The sequence below is a fragment of the Lepidochelys olivacea genome (assembly GCF_965140295.1).
Source record: "Lepidochelys olivacea isolate rLepOli2 genome assembly, chromosome: 3".
Classification (NCBI taxonomy): domain Eukaryota; kingdom Metazoa; phylum Chordata; order Testudines; family Cheloniidae; genus Lepidochelys; species Lepidochelys olivacea.
Window position 1 is genome coordinate 130,621,932 of NC_140413.1, and position 22,703 is coordinate 130,644,634.

The 22,703-nt window shown below is 41.7% G+C and overlaps 1 protein-coding gene across 4 annotated transcripts in view; it reads right to left on the bottom strand.

Moving 5' to 3' along the window:
- Positions 1-3,893: 3,893 nt before the first annotated feature.
- TRIM67 (tripartite motif containing 67) overlaps positions 3,894-22,703 on the bottom strand; it is a 66,977-nt gene continuing 48,167 nt past the window's right edge. For all 4 annotated transcript variants that reach the window (XM_084623729.1, XM_084623727.1, XM_084623728.1 and 1 more), the window contains exons 9-11: positions 13,564-13,726; positions 10,298-10,333; positions 3,894-9,525 (exon numbers count right to left, since the gene is read on the bottom strand). In XM_084623729.1, the coding sequence (XP_084479855.1) occupies positions 9,454-9,525; positions 10,298-10,333; positions 13,564-13,726 (271 nt within the window). In that variant the 3' untranslated portion in view covers positions 3,894-9,453. The remainder of the gene's footprint in view (positions 9,526-10,297; positions 10,334-13,563; positions 13,727-22,703) is intronic.

Sequence of the window (22,703 nt, forward strand, 5' to 3'; positions counted from 1 at the left end):
TGGGATTGTGGCTTCAGTTTTGTAACTTGTTTGTGTGTGTAACATCTCTACATTTAAATAAGTAGGCACTAGCAATTTTGTAACCACATGATTAGAATCTAGTTTAATAAATTTTGGTAACCATTTGTGCATAAGCCTGACTTGTTTCTCTGGCTTACTGTAAAGCAGCCAACACAATTAAAGAACCTCAGCCGTTTTGGCTATAAAGCCTGGCCATTAGGTGAGAGTACTAAGAGCCTAGCGTTGAGTTGTGCCGCCTCCACGGGACAAACTCTTGGGGCGCCTGTCAGTCAATCCTGACTGCCCCCTGCGAAGGAGCTCTGAGCTCTAGCAGTTAAAGTCACGGGTGTTTAGGACCTTGGGGCATCCGTCAGCCTAGCCCGGGCTGCCCGCCGTGAAGGGACAGTGCGTCCTAGCGGTTAAAGTCACGGATGGTATAAAACGGGCATAGCTGGCACCTCACCAAACATCCTTGGCCATCAGCTAACAGTGGCGTTGTATGTTGTCCTCTCCTCAGCAGAGGCAGAAGGGGTGCACCCACTTCTGCCTCCCCACAGAAAGGACAGCAGCTGGGCTCCCCAGTACTTCATCCCAACAGCCAGGGCATATTTATTAAGGGGTTGTCCTCTGCAGGGGTGGTGTTGGGACAGTCCCCCAAAGTAGGCTCTTGGCTTTAATGCCCCATTGGAACACAAGGGGCAGTTCATACCTCTTGTAGCTACTGCTTAGGGTTCTCAACTAACTCAGACAAACATAAGAATGGCCATACTGGGTCAGACCAAAGGTCCATCTAGTGCAGTATCCTGTCTTCTGACAGTGGCCAATGCCAGGTGCCCCAGAGGGAATGAACAGAACAGGTAATCATCAACTGATCCATCCCCTGTCACGCATTTCCCAGCTTCTGGCAAACAGAAGCTAGGGACACTATCCCTGCCCATTCTGGCTAATAGCTATTGATGGACCTATCCTCCATGAATTTATCTAGTTCTTTTTTGAAACTCTGTTATAGTCTTGGCCTTCACAACATCCTCTGGCAAAGAGTTCCACAGATTGACTGTACATTGTGAGAAGAGCATCACTGCATTAGTTACTCTGTTCATGTTTTCAAGGGCTATTTTGCAACCCTAAGGGCTAGAAACTTTTTCTTTTTTTATTTTAAAATGAGAGTTCTGATGCTAACAATTGCCTGACTTCTGAGGTGGGGGTCACAGGCACATGCTTATGCTTTAATCAAACCCTGCACAGTCCTTGAGCAGTGATTTCTTTAGCCAGTTTCACCACCATTCTAAACAAAGGCTAAATTGCATATCTGTTTGGGCTAACTTGGGTATGCAGCAAATGAGTCGTTTTTGCATATTGAGCATTGTCCACTGAGCATGCTTGGTAGAAAATGTTAAATTGACATTATATGCTGAGATGAGTTCACTGCAGAGCCAAGTGCTCGTGTTTCAAAACTGGTTAAGGCAGCAGTTGGGTTTCGCTTCCCTGCTACGTTATAACTTGAATTTTCACATTCACTGCCAAACGCTCCAGCCCACTTCTTCTCTGCTCCACCTTTGAGTTAAGGTAGCTCAAGCTTTTTTCCTTGGCTTCAGTTGCTTAGATCCCTTGAACTTTATGGATGCTTAGACCCTAGTGAGCTTAGGAAGCTTATAGGGGTGGAGCCATCTTAAAATTTATGCAGGAGCAAAGCTTCAGTTATACGGAGCTCCTAACCTTTGCAGAACTGGAGTGCAGACCTTGTGGGATCTGTTAAGGAGCTGGGCAGCAGGGATGCAACTTTTTTTCTTTATATAATCCCTCTCCTCCCTACAGAAAAAACCCTAGAAAATTAAGTGCCAAAACCAACAATGTTATAGTTGCTCATAAAAGCATTACACTCAGGAAATGCAAAAGGTTGAACACACAAGCCTAATTCTTCCTCTTGTATTATGACTGAAAGCTCTCATATACTCATACTGTTTGTCAGTATAACGTTTCAACAGCAACTCTTCAGGTAGTTATATTTCACATATGTAGAACTTGGTGTTTTTGGTTAAATACAGTATGTAGTTTTAATTGCTGTTAAGTAAAAATGGTGAAACTTATGTAATGCGCAATGCCACTGAGTAAACATTGCTGTGAAACCTTAACTTTTTTATGCATTTCATATTGTATTGAGAAAACATGTAACTAATGCACGGATGCAAGGGGGCAGTGGGTGGTTGCATGTTCATCCTGTACTTTGCATGTAATGTTGTAGCTATGTCGGTCTTAGGATATTAGACAAAGAGGAGGTAATTTCTTTTATTGGACCAACTTCTGTTGGTGAGAGAGAAGCTTCCGAGCTACACAGAGCACTTCTTGACTTGAAGAAGAGCTCTGTGTAAACTCAAAAGCTTGTGTCTCTCACCAACAGACGCTGGTCCAATAAAAGAGATTACCTCACCTGTCCTTTGTCATATGCTGACTTGAATGTTTCACTGTGCAACTTGAACAGTGCATTTATTGTTTTCTTTGATTTCCTATATGGCTGTAATTTTCAAACTGTATGTATGGCAGGGGGTGGGGTAGGCTCTTGCAATGGAACAGCAATAGAGACAGTGTTGGTGGTAGAAAACACAATATGTGAGCGGTGTACAACCAGTACTGACCGGACTAGTAGCAAAAGAAAGGTGATAACTTATTTTATTCTGCCTTCTTCCTGGGTGAGGGAGGGGGAATCTCTGCATCCTGCTAGAATTGAGAGGTTCCCTTTCCTTAACTGCTCTACCTTACAGCCCTCACATCCTAACCACAAGCTCTCTGACAATCCCCAGAAAGGCTGCAGCCATCACTATTGAGTCTTCCCTCTTCCAACACCTGTTTCTTCCCCACCCACCTTTTGCTAGCTTGTGGAGCCAGGGAGTGGGGCATCAAACCTAGGTCTCCTACAGAACACTACGCCGATGCTGTGATTACCCCGTCTTTATGCTTGAGTCCAGCCACCATCTCCTGCCAAGGTGTTCCCACCAGAGCTCGTTGCTTAATAATATTAATAACTGTGGAAGCCTCACAAGCAATGTGAGGTACTTTCCTTTCCCCAGGGGCTAAGTTTGCTGCCTCCACAGCATTTCTCAGTCCCTTGCTGGCCTGAATATGCAGTTTCATGTACTTTATATGTGGTTGCAGGCTTAGTACACCCTACAGTATAAACCACTTCTCTTCTTAAGGAACTGTACAGTTCCTGCACACACAAGACCTCTTGCATGCACTAGGACTTCTGTAGAGCCCAAAGGTGTTAAGAACATAAGCATGGCCATACTGTGTCAGATCAAAGGCATGGCCATACTGTGTCATCCAGTGCAGTATTCTGTCTTCTGACAGTGGCCAATACCAGGTGCTTCAGAGGGAGTGAACAGAACAGGTAATCAAATGATCCATCCCCTGTCTTCCATTCCCAGCTTCTGGCAATCAGGTCACCTACTTTCATAGTATTACAATTACTATTGTACCCTGCCTATTTCAATAATTTATTTGAGAAATTCTGGAGAGTAGGAAACCATCCAAAAGTCTTAGCCATAGACTGAGCTAAATAACATGTTTGAATACACTTCACAAATGTTCAATGCAAACCATAAAAATACACAGCTGACTGGAGGATTCATTCCCTGCCTTGGAAGTTAATAAGCGTTCTAAACCAGGAAATGAATAATTGTGTGATGAAGATGAATTTCCTCAGCTTTCCCCTATCATTAAATCAGCAGGTTCTTCTGCTAACTTTCCCAAATTGTTGGTTGCATTGTACGAGTGCAACTTGAACTTTATAACAGCCATTTATCTGTAACAGTAAACCAGGCACCATCAATGAATTTGTTGGCAGTGTATTAAGAATTTATTCAAAAACTGTAAAACAGCATAAACTCATACGTCACGTTTTCCAAAAAGGATATTAATACAGTCAGACTTAGACCAAAAGACAAAAAAAGTTTTGTTTCCAGTTCAAAAAATACAAACTTTTGCTACAGGTACAAAATTATAAAAAGTTTATTTTTTCCTCTTGATCTGGTGATGTACATATACAGAAGTGATGTATATTCCACCAGCTACAATTGATGGAAACTATGGGAAATTATAAAAGTAAAAATGTCATGGCTAGGAAGAAAACAGGAAACAAGTTTTGTCTTTTATTTAACCAGATGTGAACACTATGTTATTTTGTTCCTTTGTACTTTTTTTTGCCAACATTTAAATTAATGTCTTTCATGCTTCATATCACAATTGGAGAAAAAACAGCAGTCCTACCTCATGCATTAATTCTAACATTTCATCACATTGTGTCTCCTGGCTGTGCTTCATTTATTAGTTAGAAAGCTTTATATTTTTATTGACAGCATTTATGCAATGGTGTATTGGGTTAACATCATGATTTCTGTATTGAGAGAGTGCAGTCTGGACCCATAAATGTTTACATACAGATCCACTATATAAAACTGGAGATTCTCCAAGTGGCATGGAATTTAGTTTTGCATCTTGTTTTACTTGGATTTGCTTGCAGTAGTATAGCTGTCAGATGAGCTCATTTGACCCAGAAATGCTACTGAACACCTGTTTCAGTAAAAAACACATCAATTTTCTATATTGTGCAAGGATGCAGAAGCCCTGGGACATCTATTCTCTGTGGTTTGCATGGGCTTCTGCACCTAAGAAGCCTGTATGTATTTTAAACAGATTTGTGCTTGAAGTTCCCCTTCTGTTTCATGTGGATAACCAGCATTACTGGTCAGAGGAATTCCAAACAAGTGCTGTCAATAAAAATGAGAAACAGCTCATTTCCTTTAAAACAAAACAAAAAGACAGAGAATCTTATTTTCAGTGACCAGTGAGGTCTTTTACATGTGAACATATAATTTTGTAATGTTTGATATATTACTTTAACCTGCTGAAGGACTCACTGAGTTTGTAATCTCTCTTCCATCAATGAGCTGGCCAAGATGTTTTATCACTACAGCAAGGTTAATGCTTTGCTTTGCTATTAAAAAGGACACTGCAAAGGTGGCAAAGCCTGAGATTAGGCCTAACAGTTTTGCTTTATTAACTATCTGTTTTGGAATGCAGGACTCCAGTACTTTTCAGCATTTTACCTTCTCATGGGACCAGGTAGGCATAGCAGATCTGTAGTCTGGTAAACACCCCTAGATCATAATCTCAGACACAGTCCCTTGCATTTGTTTGTGGTGGATTAGCCTTGATCTTATCTCTTTAACCTTGTTTATTCAATATTATCCTTATTAAAGTAAGAAGGCAAAAAAACTGTATATCACATTTCTTCTTGCTCTATAACGTCTAAGAAACTAGGGTTTCTGGTGCTCTTTCCTATCTTTTTTAATTAGACTTTAAAAAAAAAACAAACCACCAAACAAACCTCACAACACCTACAGTACTACAACAGATTACCAGCCAAAAACCAACTACAGCAATACATTACAATGTTCCTATTTACAATATGATGGAATATTATGTATATGATAAATTACATTAATACTTTTCCTCTTAAACTCTGATATACGTAATCATGAATTTTTTCTTTCATTCCAATATAAGTACATTTGTCCTCTATAGCTCTCTTTAATTATATAGGCTATAATGGGAGACGACACTGGTTTCACCTGTCTTTTCTAAATTTAAGAAGCCAAATTGCACTACAAATTCTGGATAAATCACAGCTCTCTTCACTATCATTTACATTTTAAAGATATATATTATGTGCTTTCTGTGTACCTTTTATAATGAGAAATAACAAGGGATTGTCTGACAGGCCCACATCCAAACTGATCAGGTTGTAGTAACACTTTTGTGTGCGCTTCTTTTGAACTGATCTGATTAAAAGAAGCCAATAGTGGGTGCATAGGTCTACAACAGTGACAATGGTGTGTGGCCCTGTAGAGCTGGTACCCAAAGAGGTTCTGGGGGTAGTGGAGGGGAAAAGAGTATGGTCCTGAGGTGAAATTCCCCATTCTCCTCTCCCTCCACTTTCTACAGCCGCACAAGTTTTCTAATCTGTTTTACTGAACATATAGGGGAAATCTGTAGAGGAAAGAACTGAGAGGAAGGTTTACAAGGGGTAATGTTCTGGATCACACAGCAGTATGATGGAAATCAAGGAACCCTCATTATTCTCTAAACAGTAGTGTTTTTCTTTCACAGTGGTAGAGACAATCCAGGTGTGTGGGTTCAGGAGCCAATGCCTTAATTTTTTTTAATTTAAACAGAATTTAAACTCTCCGAGGTCAAGATTTTTTAACTCTGTAAATCAGTTTACCCCTGTCTTGTGGAGTCTGCACCCAGGCAGGCAAACTGTAATAGGTAAGATTTATTCCAATGCCTAAGGCCTTGCTCACCCTCACCTGGGATAATCTGTCCCAGGGGAGTAGAGGAAACTCCATGAGAACTTTTATGCTTGTCCAGCTAGCCAGGAGGCAGAGTTTCACACACACACAAGAAGCTGGAAGCTCAATCTCCCATGATCCCCAGAGATCAACACAGATCTCAAGGAAGCAAGGGGCATCCCAAATGGACTCCCTTGTCCCTGCTCTACCATCCAGCCCCATTGGTCCTTCCTGGCCCATCAACAGCCCAACTTCTGCGAGAACCATACTCCCATGGGCTTCCTGCTAAAGAAGGGGTTGGGGGTAGTGGCAATATGAGTTAATTCAGGGAAAGACTGTTTTACTTTTAAATTGTAGGCCTCACAGCTTGTGTGAGGAGAAGCTGGAGGAGCCCCTGAAGGCCTGCAGAGCTGCAGCCCCAAGGAGGTGCTTGGGGGAAGTGGAAGGGAAAGGAATATGCACCTGAGGTGAGATTGCTCTTCCTCCCCCGACTTTCTACAGACACAGGCTCCCCTCTGTGCACAGATGTTGAATAGAGGAACACAGAGCCGGCAGGGCTTTGTGGATGGAAGGGCCTTGTGTTAGTGATCTACAGTGGAGTGAATTACTTCCAGCCTAAACAGAGGAGTTAATTGCTTTCATTCCTCATGCAGTGCTGGTCTTAAAGGGACAAATTTTGCCCTCACATACACACATGAGATTCCCACTAAAGTCCATGGGAGCTCTGCATGTGTATTCAAATGCAGAACTAGTCTCATAGTCTGTTTCTAATTATTTTTTCATTACCCCATTAGACAAGCTACCAAAATGCATGCAGCTTAAGTCATTAAAATTTTCTTCATAAGGGCAACTTGGTCTAGTTTCAAATATAAGTCCTTAAAATAAACACATACGCAACCAAAAATAGACTCATCCTCTATAGACTTAGTCTAATTAAAATTGACAATGTTAATACAGGATATATGTTTCTAACTGCTCCATTTTGCAGTTTCTCTAGGTTGGAAGGGAACTGCAGTTTAAACTAGTCTGCATCACACTTTTACCAGTGCTGGAATATGTAGAGAACAGCAATGGAGAGGTCCATGTGTTTCTGCACAAATTTGGAGCCTGCCCCACCACATTTCATTAGCTCTTTGAAACCTGTAACAGTCTGTATTTTTCATTAATAAAAAGAAAAATAAACTTCAACTGCAACCTGCACCCTGAGGAGTGACACACAAGGAATGATACAGAAGCACTTATGAAAAACAAAAACAACATAGATATCAAAAGCAATTCCAAAACCCTTTCAGAATTCACTTTAAACATCTGGCAGTGGTTGTGGATTGGAAGGATTTAAATTCATGTGAATTTTACTTCACAGATATTCGGAGTAAAGATAAAAGTTCAGTCCTTATACCCTATACAAGCAGTGCTCTTGTTTTTAATAAGAAAAGTAAAAGTGGAGTGCTTTCTCGTATCAAAAATTGTCACCGGATGTTACGTAGTATAAAAATCCATATGCAACTTAAAACACACCATTCCCATGTGCTGCTCTGTAAAGCTGTACTCAAAGCCAAGGCTACTGTTACAACTTCTGTGTTAGCAGAAGACAACTTTACAGCGAGCACACACAAGAGGAAATTCAGGGTCCTGTAGCATTCTAGCTGAGGTAGGCTTAAAACAGACCCACTGAATTAAAAAATCCTGCACAGGGTCAGATGATATTTAAAAACAACAGACAAAAAAAAAAAAACAGTTGGTCTCTGTTAAATGTTTAACAAACTGAAATTAGTACACCACAGTTATTTCCGTGTCTGAAAATGCACTAATAGAACATATAGCTGTCCTGGAGGAAAGTATATCTGCTCTTCCACTTAACAGTTTGAGGGGTGGTTTTTTTGTTTTTTTTTCTGTTATGCTTTCTAGTTCAGTTGTGATATAAAAGAAGCTACATTTCTGTTCTGTAAAAGGGGAGGCTGGGTAAAGCGAATGGGTGGCAATAAGCATCCTGCACAGATGGTTATAGATTACTTTTAACTTACTACTTCATTCTGGCTTGCTCTAATACCCCATTTTTCATCCCTCCCCAATGGCTGTTCATTATGATGGCATCTTTCCTGTAACCAGAAGTGCAAGACCCTCTGTCACATTGGAATCTGCCATCACTTGGTATTACCTATAGTGGGGAATGCACTTAAGCTGGAGATCATACGTGCGTCCGCAGCAATGTGCCTTATTTCCAGCATCCCATCCATGAAGAGCTCCTTGGATAGACCTGTGCCTAAAGTTTTACACAAGGCAGTGAGCTGGTTTAAAAATTACTTTTCAGGTTTACTGACCACACAACATATTAAAATCTGTGTGCCATTATATATATATAAAGGGCATGGTCATACACATGTGTATGTGTACGGATATGTGTGCGTGTAGGAAGCATGATTACAAAGGAAATAGTATAACAATAGTATGCAGCGGGCTCTGGTGTTTCTGTCTATTAGCACCACGTTTAGGCTGGATCATGAGGGCAGAGTTCTAGGTGCAGTGTCATGATGCAATCTGTTGGGACTGGCTACTATAAATTAACTCAGTTAACCACTCTTCCCTCAGCAAAATACACACATGCACACATTATTTTGTTGCGAGAGAGAAAGAAATTGAAAATCAAAATATTTACTGCTGACTGCATGCTGGCAAAGGTGCTGCCTAGTTTTGCCATGGATTGAAACCGTCAGTAGCCAATCAGTCACTTACTTTTGTGGACGCCATTTGACAAGCCTTCTCATTTTCATATGTTTCAGATGATCACAAAATTCCTGAGGTGCAGGACAAAGTCAAAACCTACCAGATTCTTAGGCCCCAGTTCAGCAAAGCATTTGAGCATGTGCTTAAGTGCTTTGCTGGATCAGGGCCTTAATTAGTTCATCCCAGCTGAGTAGAAAATTAAGACCTTTGATCCCAAGAGATGTTGCCCATCCACAACTCCCAGTGAAATCTATGGGCACTGCAGGTGCTCAGCACCTACCAGGATCAAGGCTATCACTCCTCTTCCCAACACAGTCTATTTTGTGTATACCATTTTCAAAGAAACATCTGTGATTTCACTGGACTCTCCTCTGCTCCCTTTTCAGAAGACGATTGTTGCAGGTAACTGAAATGAGTTCTCCCATTTGTGAGACCAAAAGCCACTGCAGTCACACTGAAATGAGAAGCACTAAGGTTTACTGAGCAGTTTTAACCCTCACTAGGTATATATCCTAGTGCTAACTAAAATGAGCACTAATTTTGTATAAAAGTACCTAGGGCCTAATCTTGTTGCCACTGAAGTCAGTGGGAGCATAATTCATAAATGCATTTGAGGTCAGAAGGGACCATTATGATCACATAGTCTGACCTCCTGCATAACACAGGGCAATGAATCTCTCCCAGTAATTTCTGCTTCAAGCCCATAACTTCTGTTTGAACTATAGCATAGCTATTAAAAGATAACCAGTCTTGATTTAAAGAACTCAAGTGATGGAGAATCCATCACCTCCCTAGATAAATTATTCTAATGGTTAATTGCCCTCACTATTAATCATCCATTCACAATAATCATGTGAAGCGCAGATCCAATTATGAAAGGGAAAATGTGCTCATTTTAGCTGTCACTATGTGTCTGTAGTGTGCTGTATATATGTGCTTTTGTACTAAAATGCAGGAATGCACACCTATTGTAATAAAACACCCCATTCTAGAAGCATTCTTGTTACCAGTGTAAAACTAAAAATGGATGTGGATTAATATTAATTATCAGATCACACAGTGCTAATTAGCAATGTTCTGCATAAGTGTTAGTCTAATTTAGGGATGACACTGCTTTTCTACTGACAGCGAATAATGACAAATTGTATTTAGAAAGATTACAAAATCCAGCATAGGGTTAGGCAGCAGGAGCTCAGTTAGTTACTGGGCAGCTTTGGCTGTCTTACACTCTGTGGTACTTCCAGTCCTGTGTGCAGAGTCACCTGTGCAGAAAAGAAATAACTGCTTAGTTAAAATACAAAGTGGGACATCCTTAGTATAGAGAGTTTGTGAAGGCCAAGAATATGTGGTTAATGGTGAAAAGCTAATGTCACCAGGGGAGGACCAACGTACAAATGATTCTTCCCCTGAGGTCAGGTCTACACTACAAACTTACATTGGTATAACTACGTCGCTCAGGGGGGTGAACAATCCACGAAGTAAACAGAGCGTCTCCCGCCGCCATAGCTACTGCCTCTCGCAGAGGTGGATTAACTACGCTGACAGGAGAAGCTCTCCCGTCGGTGTAGTAGCGTGGTATCTTCACTAAAGCAATACAGTGGCGCAGCTGCACTGGTAAGCGTAGAGCTGCCCTGAGTCTAGCTGCCAGGTGTTTGTGACTCTTCCCAAGGCTAGCAACCATTTATCAGCCACCACTGAGCCAGCTGCTTCTTGTCAGCAGGAAGGGTGACCCCAGATGGAATGGGTGCCCAAGGGGTTATGAGGCAGGTGGAAAGTGGACTGGGGAGAGGGTCTCCTCAGGTATACAAAGCAGAGTCTTGTAGACCTTTCCCTGCGACCCTGTCAGTGTAGGACACAGAGGTTTTACAGGTCTCACCATAGCCTGACACCGCTGTCGTCTACCAGAGTTCTGACAATGGCATCCATCACTGTAGGATCTGAGCGCCTCCCAGGAGCTCTCACAAGCTTAAACTCACAAAAGGGTTCTAGCAGACTGGCTGGGGCACCTGGGCAATGGGGGGAATTGGACTGCAGCACTAGAACTGCCAGAAAGGCCCTAACAAGCCACGTAACGTCAGTGTCATTTTCCTAGTACCCTGTGTCTGTCTGGTCTATTTAGATTGTATCATCTGTGGGGGAAGAACTATGGGTTAGATTTTTAAAGGAATTTAGATGCCTAAAGACACAGATAGGTGCCTAGTGGGATTTTCATGTGGAAAATGGGAGTTAGGCACTTTTGAAAATACCAATAGGTGCCTATCTGCATCTTGAGGTGTCTCAGAACCTTTGAAAATCTGACCTGTGTCTTTCTGTGTTTTAGTATACCACCTAGTACACAGATGCATAGATTCCAAGGCCAGAAGGGACCATTGTGATCATTTAGCCCGATCTCCTGTATAACACAGGCCACAGAAGTTCCCCACAATAATTCCTGCTTGAACTAGATCATATCTTTAAAAAAAAATCCAGTGGAATCTCGATCTTGATTGGCATATTTGGGCACCATTAATAACAAATTATTAAAATGTTATTAATATAATAAGCAGCACATGCAGAGTCATTGTGATAGTTTGGAGTATTTTGAATTATTATTAATAAAGTCTGGGTGTCTAATCTCTTTGTTAACTTGATGTGACTGGCTGTAAATACCTACCTACTCTGCAACATGCCATACGGAGTTATTTCTGAAAGGCTGTGTAATTCTTAGAATTTTGTTTACCTTTATTACAGTCGTGCCTAGAGCCCCTAATCAGAGATCAGGGCCCCACTGTACTGGGTGCTCTACTCCACTCCACTCACAGAACACCTGCTGGGTGCCTGAGTCCATATTTAGGCACTTAGAAAGTGACCCAATTTTCAAAAAAGCTGAGCACTGCAGCTCCGAATGGGAAATTCAACGCAGGCCCAGGGTGTAAAGCTGCTGCACAGACTCCAGAAGTTACTACTACCCCGTCTATGGGCTGGACTAGCAGCCACAGCCCCTCCATGCCAGTTGCGCAGGGTATTGGGGCCAATGGATTCACATCACCTGGATCTGCAGCCTCACCCCAGCCCCGCTCCAATGTAATCTTCCAAGCCTACATATAGCCAGTTCAGAGATCTTTCCTGTGGCACGTAGGGCAGGCACAAGAACTTCTGTACAGCCGGTGGACTCACAGAGTAGCTCCTCTGAAGGGAGTAAGTGATGTGGAGGGTCTTGCACTAGCTATTCCCACCACAGGTGAATTTCACCCTGTCTGAACAAACTGCAGTGCAGTCCAGGGCCCACCTGCTCACTACCAGTGGGAGGTCCAGTACACGGGGATCCTAGTGCACCCCATAGGAGGTGGCCACTGGGAAGAAGAAAAGGCTATTGCTCCTTTGTACAAGGGCCTTTGTGGAAGGGGGAGACACAAGGACTTCAGAGGGAACAGCCAAGAAAGGCTACCAGCTTCAAGGAACAACGCTGAACTGAGACACTGCTAATAAACAGATTATAAGAATACAGCTACCAGTCATTGACCTTTTTAACTTCAATTCCCAGACCACTATTAGTGCAACTTCTAAGTCCTTCCTTCCTTCAGTGAACAGTACCTAGTATAAATGTAGCTGTAATTGGGCCTGGACAGTGGGAGTTTATTGCTGTCATGCAACATCCCTTGAATGAAGGATTCTCTACCCTTGCAGAAAAAGAGGAACAAACTGGGGTTAAACCAACATGCAGGCAACTCAAGTCAGAGGAAAGAGACTTATGGGGTGCAGCAGTCTCTACCCACACAGGTACCACGCTTGGTTATTGTGGATTCAGGCTGGTGTAACATGAACCCTCCAGCCTTTCAGGTGCTAAGGCACATATAGGATCTAATTCTCAGTTACATTAAGGCCCCATTCTAGCAGTACAAAGGAGCCTTAACTTGGGTTATCATAAATTACATTTACACCATTAATCCCAGAGAATATATAAGTGTTTCCAAATGTCATGAATTAAAGAGTGTGAATGAATTGCTTACTGGGTCTTCTCTTTCGAACTAGACATTCTTTGACCTACATTTTCTTAGCTTTATTTACCATCATGCTGCTGAAATTGTACTTACTCAGCAGTTAATTATCTCCAAACATAAGAGATCTAAGAGTATTTAGATATCAATACTTTTACTAGAGGCTGGCCTTAGAACATTGCTGCTTCCTGGATGGTGGAGCAGCAACAAAGCCATCCTGGGGTTGTGTGTGTGCGCGTGTACCTATTTATTATTTCTAAAGCATCATTTCCCTATATCTGGGATGTGACACAAAAAGGTTAAATCCAACTATTTTCTTTTAAAAAGTGGTACTAGCCCAGATATAGTCAGCAAACAAAACTAGACAAAGTGGGGGGAAAAAATCCATATTTACACCTAAGAACTGCATCTCAATCTCTTCTCTCTGGCAATCATGCAATAACTTTTGACAGGCAGTAGAATTTCTCCTTTGGTTGACATGCAGAACGAGTTAGATGGAACTGAAAAGGATTTACCTGTACATTTCGGTTGAGGCTTAATGCAGGCATGAAGACACCCTCCACATTTTCAAATGCTGGAGGTCCTTGCTGCTGCCCATTTATGTAAAAGGCCAGGCTGTGCTTGTTTAGGTCCAGGAGAACGCCCACAGTGGCACCTTTAGAAACACCCCCTTCTGTCCTAAGAAACAAAGTGACCATATTGTCCATCTTAGAGGAGGCAGATTGTTACATTCCAGCCTCTCTCTATTTCAGCCAGTCTTGGTGAAAGGAAAGTGGAGCAGCATGGTAAAATCAGTATTAGTTGGAGGACATCTGCTAAAGGCCTTTTCTCCATGTGTAGTTCCCATTTTCCACTAAATGCAGGCAGCCTTGAGAAATGAGGCCCCATAAGGTCATATCCACCCAGTGGGTACATTTTGGCACAGCTGTAAAAGCTCAAAGGGCTTGACAGAGAAAGGGCGAGTTCAATTAACAGGATAGAGCAAAGACGTTGGGGACGGAAAAGTTATGGTTTGAAACCAGTACTCTTCATACCTCACATTCTGGAGGGAATATGTTAATATTGATAAAGAACTGATCCTAAGAGCTTTCCATCAGCTTCATTGAAATCCACAGGATTGTTCACATAAGTAAAGGCTGCAGGAACTAGCCTAAATGTTAATGTGCATTTGAGGTCTCAGATAGGGCGGCACATTAAACTCTTTATAAGATAGACTGTAAGAACAGACAGTCGCTTATGACTGATGAAATCCCTTTTGCCTGAACCAAATACACAGCATTCATTCTATTTTAATTTGGTTATCACAGCTAGCAATTGGGATCTACTCTGCTCTAGTCAGAGGTGCTGAGTTTCTGATTTCTCCAGGGGTGCTGGACACCCACTCCACCCCAGGCCGTGCCCGCACTCCACTCCTTCCCCCAAGGGCCCACCTGCACCCTACCTCTTCCCACCCCCACTCTGACTCTGAGTGTGCCCCATCCTCGCTCCTCCCTCTATCCCCCCCCAGCGCCTCCTGCATGCCACTGAACAGCTGATCACCGGTGGGCCAGAGGCGCTGGGGAGAAGTGGGAGGAGCTGATCAGCGGGGCTGCTGGCGGGTGAGCACCCACTATTTTTTCCCCGTAGGTGCCTATGGCTCTAATTGCAGGGAAGGACGCAAAAATTATGTCCAAAAATAGCAGACACCTTAGGCTGCCCCCAGATTGGGGGTGGGGTGGGGTTTGTTTTGGTGGTGGTGGTGATAATCAGTTGTGTCAGGAGTAGCTGTTGAGAGCTACTGTAGCATCAGAGTCCTACCATGACGACAGATTCAGCCAACTCTTATACGCAAGAATAATCTGACATTCATGCACTTGTCCTTTAAGGACTAGGCTAGCTCAATACCATACTACTTGAAAGAGCACTGAGCTAGAAAACCACTAGATACGTGGATTGGCCCTAAGCACTGATGCTTTTAATGTCACTGGAATTGTGCAAGGGAATTATAGCCTGACGTGCGTGGATTCAGTGTTTATAATATTTTTTAAAATTTACAGCAGAAGAGAAAACAACTCCCCCACAATTCACAGTATAAACACAATTTTAATGTAATATTCATCAGAATGTCTAGTGATCAACAATAACATGCATGCCAACCAGAAAAAAACGATTAAGGCCAAATATGTGGAGCAGGGAATTGATATTATTGGTAATGGCTGTTTTAGTTTTAAGAAAAGGAGTACTTGTGGCACCTTAGAGACTAACAAATTTATTTGAACAAAGCTTTTGTGAGCTACAGCTCACTTCATCGGATGCATACAGTGGAAAATACAGTGGGGAGATTTATATACATAGGGAACATGAAACAATGGGTGTTACCATACACACTGTAACCAGAGTGATCACTTAAGGTGAGCTATTACCAGCAGGAGAGCTAGGGGGGTGGGGAGATTTATATACATAGGGAACATGAAACAATGGGTGTTACTATACACACTGTAACCAGAGTGATCACTTAAGGTGAGCTATTACCAGCAGGAGAGCTGGGGGGGGTGGGGAGATTTATATACATAGGGAACATGAAACAATGAGTGTTACCATACACACTGTAACCAGAGTGATCACTTAAGGTGGGCCATTTCCAGCAGTTGACAAGAACGTCTGAGGAACCGAGGGCGGGGGGGGGGGGGCAATAACATGGGGAAGTTTTACTTTGTGTAATGACCCATCCACTCCCAGTCTCTATTCAAGCCTAAGTTAATTGTATCCAGTTTGCAAACTAATTCCAATTCAGCAGTCTCTTGTTGGAGTCTGTTTTTGAAGTTTTTTTGAATTATTGCCACTTTTAGGCCTGTAATCGAGTGACCAGAGAGATTGAAGTGTTCTCCAACTGGTTTTTGAATGTTATAATTCTTGACGTCTGATTTGTGTCCATTTATTCTTTTACGTAGAGACTGTCCAGTTTGACCAATGTACATGGCAGAGGGGCATTGCTGGCACATGGTGGCATATATCACATATATCACATTGGTAGATGTGCAGGTGAACGAGCCTCTGATATTGTGGCTGATGTGATTAGGCCCTATGACTGGGAGTGGATGGGTCATTACACAAAGTAAAACTATTTCCCCATAAAAAGAAAAGGAGTACTTGTGGCACCTTAGAGACTAACAAATTTATTTGAGCATAAGCTTTCGTGAGCTACAGCTCACTTCATCGGAACTGTAGCTCATGAAAGCTTATGCTCAAATAAATATGTTAGTCTCTAAGGTGCCACAAGTACTCCTTTTCTTTTTGCGAATACAGACTAACACGGCTGCTACTCTGAAACCTGTTTTAGTTTTGTCCACCAGGTGGCACAAGGTGGTTTTCTTTAGATTAGACCAGTGATTTAAAACTTTTTTTCATTTGCGGACCCCTACAAAATTTCAACTGGAGGTGCAGAACCCTTTGGAAATCTTATATATATTCTGTGGCCCATCCTCGGTCCACGGACCACAGGTTGAAAACCATGGTTCTGTGGCAATGACAACCTTTCATGGACCCACTTAAGCACAGTGTGTGGACCCCCAGGAGTTCTCAGACCACAGGTTGAAAACCACATGATTAGACCATTGCGTGGCTCATCCCAGCTCCCCATGAACTCAAAATGAGTTTTCCTACTGACTTCAGTGGAAATAGGATTGTATCCTATATTGGGCTGATAATGAGAATATGGCAGATTCTTTCCCCAATGAAATCTCTTTAGACAATACCAGTATTCCACTCAAAACTTATGAGTTGGGTCCCCCACCTAATCATGAGATCTGTTTTAAAAAACCCCACAAGATGATAACTATGGGATTCTTTTTTTTGCCTCCCAGTGTAATAGTCACTTGGGATTGTGTTTTCAAGATTTGCTCTATAACTGTAAGGGCTAGGAACCTAATTTTTTTTAAAATGAAAGATGAGATTCTCATAACCTAATTACATGAATCCAGGATCTGGGACTTAAAAAAAAAAAACACACACCCCAAATATCACAAGATTCATGATAAAAATGGCAAGAACTGGCAACACTGAGATAACAGAGATATTTTTCTGATGGACTTTATTTTTTCCCCTCTTAGTACCTGAGTTGATTACAAATTTTGTCCTGCTTTACATGCTGCAGCATACAGCTGAGTTTTTAAATATACTTTTTCATCTTTTAAAATGTCACTTAGCAGAAACATTGATCCTCTCCAAAAGCAGAAATTTAAGCTTCACCCTTTTTGATGGTATTATGCTCCTACCTATCTAAGAAGTTAGTTAATTCTCTGAAGCTAATGAATTGTGTGGTAAACCAGTGGTTCTCAACCAAGGGTCTGGGGTCCTCTGGGGTGCCACGAGCAGGTTTCAGGGGGGCTGCCAACAAGGGCCAGCATTAGACTTGCTGGGGCCCAGGCCAGAAAGCTGAAGCCCCACCGCATGGGGCTGAAGCCCAGGCCCTGTGCCCCTCTACCTTGGGCTGAAGCCTGAGCAACTTAGCTTCACAGAGCCCCCTATAGTGTGGGGCCATGGGCAGCTGCCCGGCTTGCTACCCACTAACACTAGTCCTGGCTTTTATATGCAGAAAAACAGTTGCTGGGGCACTGGTGGGCCGTGGTGTTTTTATAGCATGCTGGGGTGGTCTCAGAAAGAAAAAGGCTAAGAACCCTTGTGCTAAACAATGACACAGAGCCATAGGTCCCTGCCCCTCCACAGGCTGAGGGTATGAGAGCCCAGCAAAGCCCTGCTTGCAGGCTGGAACCGAGGACTGCTGCCTCTGCAGTAGTGTTCCCCCAGCCCATACCTGAACAGAAACCCCTCCCTGAGATCTATCATATGGAAAGGGGCAGAGTTGGAGGTATACCCACTTTCCAGCATCATCCTCCCACCAAACCCACAGGTCTCGAGCAGGTAAGTTACTAATACTCTGTCAGCATTAACCACTTCCTCACTGTAATTTGGAACAATTTCTGTAGGGGTGTTACGGGGCAAAGGCAGAGAGGGGATTCTCTAACACCGTGGCTGAGGGCTGCAGGAAAGAGGGAGCCACTGCAAAGGCAAAGGGTCTCAGTGCAGATTGCCCTGTGTTTCTGATGGTTCCCACAAAAGCTACACACCTCTTGGTGGTCCACTGCTTTTGGGACCAATCTCCCAGTCACTCTAATGATGGGGAACGGTGGGAAAGTGAAAGTTGCATGGACAAACTTTACCAAGGCATTTCCTGACTTCTAAGTGCTTTATTTTGCAGTTTTAACATTTAGTTTTTTTCTGATTGAATGCTTTGCATATAACTTAGAAACCAATTGGCTGAACAGACTTTGAACTCATGTAATTATGGTCTTAAATAATACACACCACAGAACTACCATGCCTTTTCATTAATCAGATCACCATGCCACATCCAAAATATTTCTTGTTAAGCAGCATCCACATACAAAACACAGTTACATAGGTTCTCCCATCGGCATAGTTAATCCACTTCCCCAAGAGGTGGTACCTAGTTTAACTACACCAGGGGTTAGGTCGTCTTAAGTACATCGCTCAGTGGTGTGGCTTTTTCACATCCCTGAGTGACATAGCTGGGCTGATCTAATTTTCGAGAAGACCAGCTAATAATTCTAGTGTAATTCCTTTTTATAACTTCATACTTGTTTTAAATATTATATATAAGATAATGCATGTTACATTTTATGTGAAGCCACTTAGTGTCTTAACAATCTGCATGACCACTTAAACGGAAACAACAGCAATTTGTTATAATACTTTAGGCAGTTAAATAAATATTTACTGGATAAGAATCTTTCTTTGTAGAGATATCCATCAATTTTTCAGTATTTCCATATAAGTCCCAATTCCGCCACCCTTACTCACATTGACTCTGGTCCTGTTGGATTATTTCATCACATGTGTAAAGTTAAGTATCTGTATGAGCGTTTGCAGATTTAGGACCACTGAGTAGTACCTTACTCCATGAGAAACCCCAGAAGGCACTACTGCTTGTGAGTAAAGATGGAGGAATCTGGCCCTCCATGAATAATGCTGTTGTCTCTCAATAGAGCCTGCCACTTTAGAATATTTCCCAGCAGGGGATTGACCAAATTGATGATGCAAAATAGGTCTGAAAGAATTGGCTATATCATTAGAAAATGGCAAAAAGTTTCAAAGTTCCTGTAACACAGGTCCTAACATTTTAAAAACACCTTTTAGTTAATGTAAATATTGGTTTAACAACTAAGTTGATATTTGTCTTATAAACCTACCCTACAATAATTTGAATACCTTCTGATTTCTAATGGCAAGGCTGATTCCTTTCACTCCTACTTTGCTTCTTCAACAGCCTGACAAAAGCCCATTGAAATCAATGAAGAGACTCCTACTGATTTCTGTCCCAAGTTCTCAAGGTGCGGCTTTTCCCATCTGATGGTTAATTATTCATTTTTAGGATGTTCCAGACACAAACTCTTCTTAGTGATTTTTTTCTTCTTCTTTGCGATTTGTTGCAGTGGTTGGGATTTTATATACATTGCAATGTATACATTCCTCGCCAGAGAACAGCTCCACTACCATGAACTCCAGTGGCTCTAGACAAGGGACACATTGCACACCTGGTGTGTCTGTGCACCTATTCCCAGCAGTTAACAAATGTGAATTGATACTTGCTAGCCTAAGTTTTTTGTGCCTCTTTTTCTGCACTTCTTTTGCTTCATGAAAGACTGATTCCCTGCGCTGCTACGGCTACTAACATTAATCAGCCATCTTCTGATGTTTTTTTAAAAAAATTTTTAGGGCCCAGTTATGCAAGATGCTGAATCAATGAGAGCTGAGGGTGCTGCCAACTTGCAAAAGGAATTTAGCAATTTCCATGATTAGGACTTTTGACTATGTTTATTTTCAGACTCACACATTCCTATAAAATTTGTGAAAGCTGAAACAATTGGTCTCTAGATATCTATAATTATAGTGGCCCCCATAGCATCTGCAACCCTCATAGGCTTTAATAGATTTGTTAAATATATGATCACTCAGAGGTATATTTCTATTTCCACTGGGGAGTGATAGTTAAGCAGATTCTACTGTTTTTAAAAGACTGTTGAAACTAGTGGGTTAACCAAGTGACCTAACTGGTTGCCATGGTTAAAAATATAATGCCTAGCACTAATACCATTAAAGCGCGTGTACGTTAAAAAAATGTGCACTCCACAGTTATGCTTCACTCTAGTGAATAATCCATCAGTCTGTCCCTTTTTAAGCTATACCTGTAAAAGCTGGCAATTCACCATCCATGGAAGCGGTTTTGTTCTCCCGTTTAGGCAGAGTGATCAGAAAGCCAAAATGTGTCTACTGTTTGCTGTCCATGGAAAAAAAGCTTTTGCTAAGCTCTTGAGCGGCCAAGCAATACAGAGTGCTTGCCCATAACAACACTCCAAGGCTGTTACTCTGAAATCTGACTCCAAGGCTTGAATCCATTAAATAGGTTTCTAGGACAGTGTCACACAGACTATTTGCCAGCATTTTTTCAGAAAGCATCAGCTATTTCATGGACCACTAATTTATTTACTGCTTAAAATTACTTCTGCCCTAAATCCAAAGGCACTAAAGGGACAGAGACAAATATCTTTTCATATAATTTATCACATTTTGTTATTTTATTCTATGTTGGTTTAGGGCCTGAGCCAAAACCCACTGAAGTCAATGGAAAAATTTCCACCGACTTCAGTACACTTTGGCTCAGCCCTTAAATTCTTTTGCCAATCTATAATGGCCCAGAAGCCAAGATGGCTTTTTAAAAAATACTTCTTTGTTGTTGTCATGCATGTCGTTTGTGATGTTGCCTATAACATGGTGATGGCTGCATTATAAATTAGAACAGAGACAAATATACAGATTTCAGAGTAGCAGCCGTGTTAGTCTGTAGTCATAAAAAGAAAAGGAGTACTTGTAGCACCTTAGAGACTAACCAATTTATTTGAGCATAAGCTTTCGTGAGCTACAGCTCACTTCACTGAATGCATCCGATGAAGTGAGCTGTAACTCATGAAAGCTTATGCTCAAATAAATTGGTTAGTCTCTAAGGTGCCACAAGTACTCCTTTTCTTTTTGTAAATATACAGACGATATTCACAAAAGAAATGGTCAAGAATTGTTTGACAAATCACTTTGTTGGAAAATGATGATTCATCAAAACTGAAACTTTTTGCAGGAACATATCTGTTTCAACAAAACTTTCTCAGGTCGTGGATAGAACACCTGGGATGTGAGAGACCCAGGCTCAAGTCCCTGCTTCACCTGATTTGTCTCAGGAATTGAATCTACGTCTTCCACATCCCGGGTGAGCACCCTAACCACTGGGCCACTGGCTATTCTTGGAGGAGGAGGGGGTCCTCTGACCCCCAATTTTTTTTTAAATGTCTAGTATTCATTCCAATGGGTAACAAAACCAAATGTTGAAAATTCAAAAATTTTCACAGAAAAATAAAAATAAAAATCTAACTCTTGTTTTCTGGCCAGCCCTAATCCACTGTTTTGGGAACAGGGTTTGCTGGATAACTTTGCAGCAGTTTTGCTAGGTCATGTTCTGGCAGTGGCCTTCGCTTTAAAAAATTTTCAGCAACTGTGGTATATTTTAAAACATAAATACATATTAGAATATACAGTACGTGCTACAGGAGATATAGAAACCAACTTTAAGGTAATGTGACAATGAGGTAAATATCCCTTTAATATCTAAAAAAAAGGGAACATTATAAACAAGCCTTTTCAAGATCATTGCAAGACTCTCTTCATTATTGGTTTTAAGGAACAAATATTCAAGATAGTGGGGTAAGGAGGGGCAGTGTGGTCCAGAAAATAGGATACCGAACCAGATTCTATTCCTGGTTCTGCCATAGACCTGCTATGTGACCTTGGGTAAGTCACATAATCTCTCTGTGTATCCATTTCCCATACCTGTAAAATAGGGTTAATAATACTTAGGTAAGCTTTTCAAAAGCAACAAAGTGCCATAGACGCCGCCTACATCCCATTGACACCTTTTGGCACCCCCGATTGACTTTCATGACCCCCATATGGGTCATGACCCACTCGTTGAGAAACACTGGTATAGATAGAATGGCCCAAATTCACTCCACTACATGCTGTTGTAATATTGTGGGAATAATATGTCAGTTCAGAGAAGAAGGTCCTGGCTGTGTAGTTAGAATATAAAGTTAGAAATCAAAGATGTGGGCAACCAAATAAAAATCATCAGAAGACTCAAAATAAGCAGAAGAAGCAGAAGAAGAAGATGATTACTTTTCTTAGTCTTACAAATGTTATAACTAAATAAAATTCTCGATAATACTTACTCCTGCCTTGAATGCAGGGGACTGGACTAGAAGACCTCTCGAGGTCCCTTCCAGTCCTTCAATTCTATGGTTCTACGAAAAACAGCATTATCCAGTGATTCAATCAAGTCAAACATCATGACATGAATGGCGAACCCTAATCATGCCACTTGGTTAGAAATATTTCTTGTGACCCATGACTGAGCAGTCGTGTCTGCAATTTACCCTAACAACACTTACATGAACCATCATAGCATTCCTGAGAGTTACCTGATACTCCTAGACCCAAATTCAACCCTCATGTAAAACTCTACTGACTGCAATTGTAAATCTTTTAATTATTA